The sequence below is a fragment of the Diadema setosum genome, chromosome 2 (genome assembly GCF_964275005.1).
Source record: "Diadema setosum chromosome 2, eeDiaSeto1, whole genome shotgun sequence".
Lineage (NCBI taxonomy): Eukaryota > Metazoa > Echinodermata > Echinoidea > Diadematoida > Diadematidae > Diadema > Diadema setosum.
The window spans coordinates 35619339-35631328 of record NC_092686.1 but is presented as its reverse complement, the minus strand read 5'-3'; the positions used below and the strand labels follow the sequence as shown (position 1 = coordinate 35631328).

The following is an 11990-nucleotide window of genomic DNA, read 5'->3' as shown; positions in this document are numbered from 1 at the left end:
GCGGAGGCATACCAGTCGCCATAGCGACATTTCTAGTTTTTAATCTTTTTTATTTTGCGGATTAAGATACATGACTGCAGTTTAATTTTTTTTTCCTTACATAATATACTCAACATTGCTACCACCATACTGCATTCATCGGGTTCTCAAAAAAGTTGTGCATGTGGGAAAATGTCTGAGTGTTCAATTCAGCAGTGCTTGATACCGTCTGTCCATTTGAATTACCTCACAATTAGCTCCAAGGGTATGAGTGGAATGGACGGCCACAGACCACGATCGGGAAGCAAAGATGTCCCAGCCACCCCGCCCCCATCACCGTTTGAGAGCATGCTGCCCGACACTCCCATCTCGTTTGACATGATATCGCCGGGGGAGGTGCCCCCTCCCACCTCACATGTAAAGGCTAGCCCCACCCAGAGGGACGCCCCACCCAGGCGGATAAATCCGTTCAGCGAGCCAGCCGGACAGATCAGAGTGGAGCAGAGTAAGTTGATACTGGTCACTTGGCTAGACCTGTCTGACCAGACCAGCCCTTTACAAATTAAGCCATTCTTATTCAGTCCAGTTTGAAATAAATAGATATGTATATTCACTGTGTGATAAACTTTGTGGAATAAATGTTGGATGCACACACTCAAATTGCAGAGTTGCATTGCTAGAATATGTCTGGGATTAAGTGTGTCGAATTGCATTGCTAGAATATATGTAGGATTAACCCTAACTAGGCCGGGGGGGGCCTCCGAGGCCCCCCCCCCTCGACGTTCCGCGCGATGTATCGCTAACGCGAAAAGCTATCGCTGCGACGTTTCATGACTTTCTTCTTTCAAGTCTCCCGCATCTTTTGACACCAAATTTGCGATGCGCGGGCGCGCAGTTTCGAAGTTGCGCATAAATATGTATGTGCATGTCAGACCAAAAATTGCTCAAAAACGTGAATTTGTGTACAATTTCAATGCAAACTGTGCTTACAGGCAAATTTCACAAAAGCATGATTATTTGGGGGTTTTATTGATTAAAATCAATTAATATATTTTCTTGTTCGGATCAATGTCGCAAACAAGTTTCATCGAAAAAACAATGAAAAACATAAAGTCGAAAAAACAAAGAAATACATAAGAAATTCAAAAAACAATAAAATACTTCATCACGCATAAATTAGCATAATTTAGCATAAATGATAATTTTTTTCTAAATTTAACTTCATGGTACTTTAGATTACATCATAGGCAATGTGTGTGCCAATTTTCGTCGCGATCGCGCGGTCGACGGCCGAGATCTGGAGGGGGGGGCCTGGGAGGCCCCCCCCCCCCCCCCCCCCCCGGCTCTATGATCTTCCTAAATAGCCCGGCCTAGTTAGGGTTAAGTATGCCTTCAAAATAAACTTCCATATGCACAATCCATGCCATAAACAGCCCTGCTATTATTGCATGTTTAACAATACATAATTGCAGTCACTGTTACAACAGTGTGGCAGTCAGCTGTGAGCATTTCAGTAGTTGCTGCTATGGAAACCGCAAACAATTTGCCTTTTGTGAAGGCAAAAATTTCCAGTCAGACAGAGCCTTGAATGTTCATTAGAGAAACACACGTTCAAATGTAATGATTGACTGTTCTCAATTGTTCAGGCAAGTCCAGTATTCCCGGCTTCATGCAGCAGTACGACGTTCGCTTCCTGGGGTCAATGGAGGTCAACCGTGACAAGGGCCTGGAGATCATCATGCAGACAATCCGACACATCATGGCTGCCAGGGCGATACACAACGTATTCAGAATGACAGAGTGCAACCTCATCATCACAAGCGATAGTATAAGGTCAGGGGAAAAGGCCAAGTGAAAACATTCTCATTCCTTTTATTGAAATACATTTTCTCTCATACATTATCAACTTAATATGCCTAGTCTACCATTCCTCATTTATTACATGATGACTCTTTATGATTCACAAACACTTTTGACCTTTTCATGTTTTATGAAAGTTGTGGCTGATCTGAGGGTAAAGTCATGCATTTTTTTGTTTTATCTTAATCCATGTCAGATGCTAATACAACCTCGAAGGTGCAGATAGTAATTATGCTCCTTGACGCTAAATCTTGACTGCTGCAATTTGCAGCCTTTATGTTCTTTCTAGAATAGAGCAACAGATCAGGCTCACATGGGCCATCGCAAATTTGAATTACTGATTATCATATATTTGATGTTGCCGCTGTGTGATTTTTTTTTTTTTCTGTCTCTGTGAATCCTGGTATGTTTTTGATTTTGCAACTTAATGTGAGTTGTGTAGTAAGCAGTTGTGCATCAGTTGACAGTTACATGGATTGACCTATAAACTGTTGAAAAATCTTTTGATATCTACATGTATGACATAGCTTCAATATCATGTGCAATCTTTCCCTTATATTGTCATGTTGGTAGCAAATTCATTTGAGGCACAGCTGGATAGTTTTCGTTTGTCTGCTATTTTTTTTTTTTGTAGACTTGAAGATCCAGGCAGCAACACCCTGAGGGCGTACTTCCAGTTGAAGAACATTTCGTTTTGGGCTGCTCATCAAGAAAACAAGAGGTAGAAAAAGTGACTGAATGTTGCAATCACCAATTTCCTTTGCTGCAACTGAGATTCACATGTCATTACCCAAACCTCGCAAAAGGCATAAAATCTGTATATCTTTGATGAAGTTTTTGAATGTTGTGTACATATTGTGTTACAACAAGGGGATTAAGTGGACAAAAAACTTTGTTTTCCTTCAACATACAGTTAACTCTGCTAAAGTTGAATCTCTTGGGAATGAAGAAAAATTTTAGACCTAGAGAAAGCTCGACTTATTCAGGATGAAAAACTTAAGAAAATATGGTAGAGGAATGGGTCTTGGAAAATATGTTTAACTTTAATAGGCGATATTTACCCTACCTGGTACGCAACTTTTACTTATGCAGAGTCTACTTTATGTTCAATGTATAATACTGAACTTCAGTGTAAGGATACTCAGAGCAGCTATTCTGTGCTCAGTACAGTGAAGTGTTGAAAGTGTTATTTAGCAAACGCAAACAGAAAAACTGACCAAAAATGAAAATTATTTATTAGTGGAAAAGTTGAGCAAAGAAAATGGGATTCCATCGATGGAATCCCATTTTCCACTAATAGAAAGTATTATTTATTTATTTGTTAATCTTAATTCTGTGCTGGGTAATGCTAAGCATTGATTTTATGCTTATAAGTTGCTTCTTGATTGCAATGACATGCAGATTGCATCTATGAAGACTGCTTCTATGGTGCTATGTGTAGACAAACAATGCACATAATTTTTACTGGTTCAGTGATTGTCTTCTAAAATGTTCATATTAGTCTCTGTGAATCAATAAAAATGAAAAGTTTATTATTGTACTGTCAGTGAGTTACTGTGAAATGAGGAATGTTCACGTGCATTTCAATTTTGCTAATTTTGCAAGAGCTAAGATTGGCAAAATTAAATTGCATGTGAAAGGTCTTGTCTACACTATATGCATTGAATGTTAGAGGCAACTCACGAAAATTTCATGCCGCGAAAATATTGTGTTTTACAGTAGAATCTCATCCTCCTTTCAATCTCATCAGGTTACTGGCATTCATCACCATCTCCCGCCCTGCAGACAGCTCGGGGCGCCCCACCTACACCTGCCACGTCTTTGAGACAGACATCGCCGCCGAGGAGATCTGCCAGTCGCTGAGCCTGGCGGCCGAGATCTCCTTCCAGGCGATGCTGAAGATCAGAACGGGCGTGGTCGACGGAGCCGGAGCCGGGAGCGGTGGTGGCGGCGGCGTGGACACTTTGGTGGGTGGTGGGGGCGGTGGTGGTGGTGCCAGGAGTGTGCCTACCGGTCAGGTAGCCGGTGGTTACGGTTACTTTGCCTCATGACGGGTTCCTGCTGCATCCTTCCCTCTTCTTCTTTTTCTTGTGCATTGCCTGCATGAGTGTGCCGAGCAAGCTAGATCAAATTAGTAAGCATGTCGCGCATCTCTTCTCACACATTTTATTTTCATGTCTCTATTTTGATGCCTTGTGTTAGCACTGTTTTTCTTTTTCTTTTTTTTTTGTTTGTTTTTGTTTAAATTCGCGTTCACAAATGTGCTTTAAAGTTTGTGTATCCCTTTTGCAACCCTTAAATTTAGATTGCTTTCATAAGCTGGTATATTGTAAGTGTAGGTAAGTCAGTCCTATTTTCAGAATGATAAGACTGAAAACTCATTTCTAATGGAGGGGGAAACAGTACTATAGACGGCCAGTGAATTTATGTAGACCCAGGAAAAATTCCCACTGATATTCTTGAGTAACACGGGGTTAGTTTTTCACTAAAAAAAACACAAACTCTGAGGTGTCTAACCGTAAGATTTCATAAACGATGTTGGGAGACATTCTGCAACCATGCAAAATTTTGAGATGTTTGCAAAAGGGATATACGACCTTTACGGCCTCAGTCTAAGTTAGTTATGAAAATTATCATGAGAAAACTTGGCTCATCTTTACTGAGAATGTTTGCACTCTCCAAATTTCTTTGTCCTGATCATTTACCAAAAAATATGTAGCTAAGAAATATTAAAAAGAAACTGTTAGGTGTAACAATAATTGAAGTAGATATGTTTGACTCCTGTTCTATCATCTTTTGTTGAAGAGGGGTATGTTGTTGGAAATTGGTTGTTGGAAGTACCTGTTTTATGTCAATATTTTTCTTCATGTTTACATGTGCACAAGTGTATGCCTTGATGAATACTGTATCACAGCGAAAATAAAGATAATCATATGAGTTTTTATGCCTCCGCCACGAAGTGGTGCCGGAGGCATTATGTTTTCGGGTTGTCCGTCCGTCCGTCCGTCCTTCCGTCCGTCCGTCCGTCCTTCCGTCCGTCCGTAATGAATTTTGTGGACAAGGTAACTATCAAAACCCGTTGAGGTATCCTAATGAAACTTGGCATGTATGTGTATTAGGGGGTGAAGTTGTGCCTATCAACTTTTGGGTGCACATGCTCAAGGTCAAAGGTCAAAAGGTCAAGGTCAAATACATAAAATTTCACTATTTCCACCATATCTATTGAATGCCTGAAGACATTTTCTTGAAACTTAGTGTATACATGTATTACCCAATTAAGATTCTCTGGTGAAAGTTTGGGTCATGAGGTCAAAGGTCAAAGGTCAAAAGGTCAGGGTCAAATACATAAAATTTCACTATTTCCACCATATCTATTGAATGCCTGAAGATATTTTCTTGAAACTTAGTGTATACATGTATTACCCAATTAAGATTCTCTGGTGAAAGTTTGGGTCATGAGGTCAAAGGTCAAAGGTCAAAAGGTCAAGTAAAAATATTAAAACTTTTTTTTTTCTCCATACCTTGGAAAATTGTTCAAGGTATCTTCATGGAACATAGTATATACATATACTGACTGGAAGTGATTATCTAGAGAATGTAGGGTTCATGGGGTCAAAGGTCAGGGGTCAAAGGTCAAGTGCAACACTTCAAAACTTTATTATTTCCCTCCTATCATGCAATGCCAGCAGGGTTATTTTTTTTTACACTTGGTGTATGCATACATGTGTAACCTAATAGAAATTCTCTTGAAAGTTTTTTTTTCTTCTTTTTTTTTGCCTCAAAGGTCGAAAGGTCAAAGATCAAGTGAAAGTGCTGATCTAACTTTTTTCTCCATATCTCGGAAGTGAATCAAGTTATCTTGAAACTTAGTACATATTATGCATGTTCTACCTGAAAGTGATTATCTTATGAATTTTAGGGTCAAGAGCCAGATGAAAATGGTAACAATTTACTATTCAATTCAGAAATTGCACTTTTTCCCCACACCTGTACCTTGAAAATTACTCAATGCCTAAATGTATGAATGGGTCAAAGTCGAGTTAAAGTCCTTAAATCCCTAGATACATGCTCTCTTATTCATCCAATTAAACCTAGGTCAAGGAAGGTGAACATTCAACACATTTGTGACAAACTTGTCATTTCAATATTTTGCCAATTTTGTGAAAATGTAATCACACATTGTCCACATGTACTATCTAGACCTATTGGGAAAATCATGCATTATGGCGGAGGCATACCAGTCGCCAAAGCGACATTTCTAGTCTAGTTTATGCTATAATTTGTTTGATAATATCCCAAATTTTTAACTGGTATCAAAGATGATAGATGAGCTTCTTATGAAAGCCGACCCATCTTGAATTCCAAACTTGACTTTAAGTTGTTTGACATTTAACGCAAATGTGCCACATTACAGATGAAACTAGTAGCCTGTCTATCAGAGAGAAATCTAGACATTGATGTTACCTTTCTATAAATGCTTCAGATGTCCTCTAGGTGCTTTAGAATACAGAATGTGAATTCTTTGATATTGCCACAACAGATTGACCATTGATTTATAAAAGTGGAATCTATGCCAAACGGTCATTATCTTACACTATCGCACAAAATTTGTTTTCCTTTTGAAACTTCCAGCAATGCTTTGCCTTTGAGATGCACTCACCGCAACAGCGTTAATTCTAATGTGAAGTTTGGTTGGCTTTCTGGTCTGGTTGGTGTTAAATTTGATCATTGTCCTTCCATGTCCATTGATAGTGGTATTATCGTATAGGGACAGGAACAAAGCATCTTTTGAGAGTGATTTGAGTCCATTATTACTACTGTCTTTCAAGTTGTGTGAATGACAACCATGTTGACCATGCAGTGTGTAATCACTTTATTTTCTGGATTGAAGAACCAGTTTCTACCCATTGTGCCAAACTGGAAATGTACCATAGTCTTTATTGTAAAAGATATTGCAATCAAAACACATAAAATTGGAGACTTGGGACTATGTTCAATATTCTGACATCTTTCTTCAAATGTTATGATCAAAATGCATATCTGCATTTAATAGTGAGAAAGTCATGCTGTGCTCACGTACTGGTAAATAGCATCTTCTTGGAACATTAATCCTTTGGTATGGTTGTTTATGCATTGTTTGTATCCTTCAGTTAAAATCTCCTTTTGTTTCATTCTTTCACCCTTCTATTTGTTTCACTTTGGTTAAGACCAAACCGTGACAAAGGTATCAACATTACGAGCTAGAGTCAAGCTAAACTGATGTTTCCCCCTAAGTTATGGAAACATTGTGTGCTGCAGTACAGTCATTCAGTGGCATCTTATTAAGAAGTTCCCTAGGCAATGAAGAGGCGACTGTCGATATTGTATTCTCTTGCAGCGGATGCAGTAGAGAATTAAAAAACATATAGTTATGTACATATTTTGTCTCTTTTTCGGGGGGGGGGGGGGTGGTTTAGACTTGGTGTGAGAATAGAGTCGATGTGAAGAGATACCACTTATTGGGATGATAAGGACAGGCACTCCAACTCTATGGAGTGCAAAGCCATGTGCTAGTACTACAATGTTGTACTGCACTGTTTTGTCAAATTGCAAAGTCTTGAACTCATATTGAGTTACTGTTGAGCAAAATACCTATTGCTTCCTTTGTGTCACAAGTGCTAGATAGATATGATTGTCTCTTCTTTTTTTTTATACCAGTGAAAGGTCTAGAAACATAAATGACTTAGTCAATTTTTTACAGTTAAAAAAATATTTTTAGTGTTATTATGTGTATTTAGTGATTATTGAGATATGATATGACACAGCCATTGAAAAGACACTCCCTTTTCTAATACATTTGTCATATAGGGAACATTCTCTGACCGTGTTGATCTTCTGCTATATGGTTGCAGTATAGTGTGTTTCCAAGTTTTATAGAAGTGCAAAGCCAAAATTAGTGATAGTTCCAGAAAGTATTAGGGATCCCTGTTATAATAAGCTTTGTTATGCCGAGGTACTGCTTTTAAGGAGGTGAAGTCAGTGGACCTCAGTTGTTGAGCACACAATTGTCTTTCATTTTCCTGCATTTTCAGTGAGAAATCTTACTATCCAGGTGACCAAGATTGGACTGTATGCTCAAAGAATGATCACTGAAGATGCACCTTTATTGCTACGCTTTCAATCGTAACTCCAAACTACTCATTGAAAAAAAAAAAATACACATTTTGTGTAAAGAGTGTGCTGTGGCGAGTGACGCATGTCACATAAGATGTTTCCACATCCCACCCACGTGTCAAAAAGTTCATCTTTTCATTTTGGGGCATCAGAATTTGAATCCTGGGGTGTCAGAGCATGTCATAAATTTCAACGCACCATCATGAAAGTAGGTCCTGAACCATATGAATTTTACCTTAAAGAGGAAATCCATTCCATGCTCAAGAATTGACGAGAACAGAAAGAAATGGAACAATAACTTTGAAGATTTCAGGAAACTCCCACAAACGGTGGAAACATGAAATTTCGACGCTTCTGACAATGTATGTACATTGAAAGCAGAATCATTTGTCACAACATATGTACAAATAGATTTCATAGCTGTTGTATTTGGCAGCTATTTGGCAGCACCAACTTCATTTCAGCCCCCAAAAATGATACGGTGCAGAGGCTGTAATTTCTTCTTCTGAATTCTTTTAACCCGGTGAGAACGGGCTGATTTTGCCACAACAACGCGCATTTCCCATAGACACCTGCCGGAGTATACTTGGGACTCGTCCACAACAGGTTAAGAAAGGAAATATCATACTGAAGATTTATATGAAAGCCCGTGTGTTTCTTAAAGGCTTATAATACCATCATCTCACATGTTTTGCACTTGTGATCTTATATCTTGTGCAAATAAACTTTTACTGTACTGTTTGCCTGATTTTACTCATGGAAGTCAACTCAGACATGGAGTGGGTTTCCTTGTAAGGCCAGTGGTCATCTCCAGCTCAGTCATGTGAGGTCATCTCAGACAGGCAGTCTGAGAGATGGTGATGGGACTCCAACGTCCGCTCTGAAGTCATTCCTCGTTTTTTACATTCTCATGAAAGAACTTCTCATGAAAGAATTTCTCTGCCACAGCAGGAACTCACTGACCATATAGCGCTTTGAGTGATAAAACCCACATTCTTCTGAACCTGGCATAGCTATGACCTGATGGTTGCATGTACAACATGTAGAGATAGCTAGAGATAGATGGGAGAAATTTTATGCATATCTCTGTAGAGGTAGAATACAGAAATTTTCTTGATACTCTAGAATTGAATGCAAAACTTTTGATTGCCTTTAAAAAAAAGATCCCCAGACAGCTGCTCATTTGTTATTTTCTACACAAAACATCCCATATATGTGTTCATCACTTGTAGGGTTTGTATTTCCTGGCATTTCAATTTTCTGAGGTGTTTCTGTTTTCTGTTTGATTCCTCTGTCCCACTATCTTCTGAGCGGCTAATGAGTGCCTTTTTCTTTATGAAAAGAGAACTTTCATGAGCATTATGAGATGCCATGTAGTTTTCTTGAAGGTCTAAAGGGTTATCCATAATATTGAAGCTTATTTATCACAATTATTGTGTGGAAGAGAAGGGTCATATTTCTAAACATATTCACAAAATTACAGCTACTCTAGCAAGTTTATTAAATGTAAATAGCTGCTACAATGAATACTGCAAATTTATTAAGTCACCAGTGTTAAACAAAAAAAGAACATCTTAAGCTTTGAAACACTAGGTCAAACTTTTCAAAAGGCATCCGCATATTGATGAACTCTTGAGGGATACTCATTGTCATTTTTTGCATCTTTTCTTGCATTTTTGTTGTTTTGTTTGTTTTGTGCAGAATCATGTCTTGCATCACTTTACACTGCATTCTTGCAAGATGTCCTACAAAAGATGATTTGTGTATTTCCCCCTTAAATTTGACTGCTTTCTCATTTTTTAAAACACTTTTGCACCACCCTTCTTGTTCTTATAAAACAAAAACCTGCTTTAGCCAAACTTGGGTTTAGAAAGTATTATTCTGTAGATGGCCTTTAGCATCAAGACAGTGATAAATGAAAATTTATTCTCAAACTTTTATCAAACAGCTTCTTAGGTCAGCCATGTGACAGTTAGTGTGCCTTCAAATGTTCCCTTTATTCTGTCATATAGTTCAAATATGAGGCTATAAACTATATTGCAAGTTTTGCCAGGATGTAATTGTCATTTTAAGTCCTTGTTTCAAGTTCCAGTGAGCTGAGATTAGATTTTAAACCTGTGTAATGTCAGGTATTTGAGGAATTTTATTTCAAATCTTTTTGATAATGAAAAGAAATATCAAAGAAATCAAGTTCTTTGTTGTGGGATGATAGGCCTTGATAGAGCTTTCTTATCATTGTACAATTGTTAAACTGACTTCGTATTACACCGCTAAGTAAATTTTTCATTGAAGCAAACAACATTCTAAATGTTAGAGGATGAAATGTTAGCCATTTCATAGGAACACAATATAGTCGGGAGAAAATAGAACAGGAGAGTATGAATGTACAGATATTTTTGGAGCCAAAATTCAAATTGTGAAATTATCTCTTCATTGCATGCTAAACTCTTAAAGGCTGTAATTCTCTTCGTTCTGTTTTGTTCCTCAGCCTGATTTTAATAATATTTTGTTTTAACATGTCATACTCTGATCCTCCATCCATCATTCAGGACATTTTAAACAGCAACGATTGTAGCCTGCCATCAGAGTCAACAGCTGTAGAATCTGCTCAACCAACTCACACGGGTCCCCCGCCCCCAATCTCACTGGATAACGAAGGTGTACCGTCTGTGTGTGGACTTAGCCTCAACGACGGCCAGACGGCAGACTTTCCACAAAACATTGTACTGACTTTGGGCGGGACCACGGGGAAGGAATCACAAGCTTGATGAGAATTGTTTGTGTTATCGTCAGTCCTTGGTCAAAATAGGAAGTATGGTACTTTTTTGTTGTAATAAAAACAATCCTTGTTGCTGATGTTGTCTTTTGGTATCAATACTGTCTTATATTATTTGTATTTTGTGCTGAAGATAAACGTGACTGCTCAGCTCAAACTCACATAAAGTAGGCCAAAATGAATTTTCGCTTTTATAGTTTAAAAGAGTAAGCTCTAAGCTTGAAAATTATATTCAACTTGTTAAAATTGTACCATCCTAACCCATTCAAAAAGTGAATGGAAAAAGAGAGTTAGGAGGTGCAGTCTCATAGAAAAGGAAGATAATCTATCAAAACTGAATGGTGCAAAAAGTTGCAAGTTTGAAAGGTGATTTCAGGGAGATATTTTTGAATAGGTTCTTTGTTGAAAAGAGATGTCTTGTTGACACTCTTTCTAACAGCAGATTGTGTTTATAGACACTGATTTGTTTGCAGGTGATTGTACTTAATGTGCACAAATATGCAATTGCGTTGCTGAGCTAATGGAGATTATGTGTGTTGCTTAATGACTATGAGATTCTTCTGGAGTTGATTTGTGTTTTTATTTCAAATTTCCTGGTGTGCAAAGTGCTCTCTGCATATCTGACACAATTTGCTGCCAACTACGACATTTCTTATGTATTTTAAAAAAAAAGAAGAAATACCGTTCTTCAGCAGGTACAAATGATAAAGGGCATTTTATTTATTGTCCATGCATTAGAAACAATGTACCTGGTACATCTTTATCATTGGGGAGTTAGTTTGACTCAGGCAATCTGTACTTAAAGTGTAATTAAACTTTTTCTTCTTTCTATTGTGCCTTTGTGAAACAAAGAAATACTTTTCTTTTTTTCTCTGTAAGTTGGAAGTGATAGATAGTTGCACACTGTGTGCTGAAATTGAATACTCTGAAAAATACTTGTGTGTGTCTCTATCTGTTAATGTGATGTAAATAAAGTGTAAAATATATGCACATATATATGATCATACGTAGAAAAATGATATCATTTGAAAGCAACTCATTAACTGAGTAAATTGAAGTGAAGATTTCGTTATCATTTATATAAATCCTAGCTCTAGAAGAGATAAATGTACTCCTGAATATGAAAGGGAAAACAATGATAATCAGTGTTCTCTACAATGTTAGAAAAAGTTATTCCATAGTCAATACTTTATCTTGTGATGGGTTAACATATCATGATTAT

General features: G+C 37.8%; 1 protein-coding gene across 1 annotated transcript in view; it reads left to right on the top strand.

Moving 5' to 3' along the window:
- LOC140244540 (DCC-interacting protein 13-alpha-like) overlaps window positions 1–3827 on the top strand; it is a gene marked incomplete at its 3' end in the record, with an annotated part of 30830 nt that extends 27003 nt beyond the window's left edge. Inside the window, exons 13-16 of the mRNA XM_072324169.1 lie at window positions 237–484; window positions 1626–1812; window positions 2474–2560; window positions 3590–3827. Of these exons, the coding sequence (XP_072180270.1) occupies window positions 237–484; window positions 1626–1812; window positions 2474–2560; window positions 3590–3827 (760 nt within the window). The remainder of the gene's footprint in view (window positions 1–236; window positions 485–1625; window positions 1813–2473; window positions 2561–3589) is intronic.
- Between the last annotated feature and the right edge of the window lie 8163 nt (window positions 3828–11990).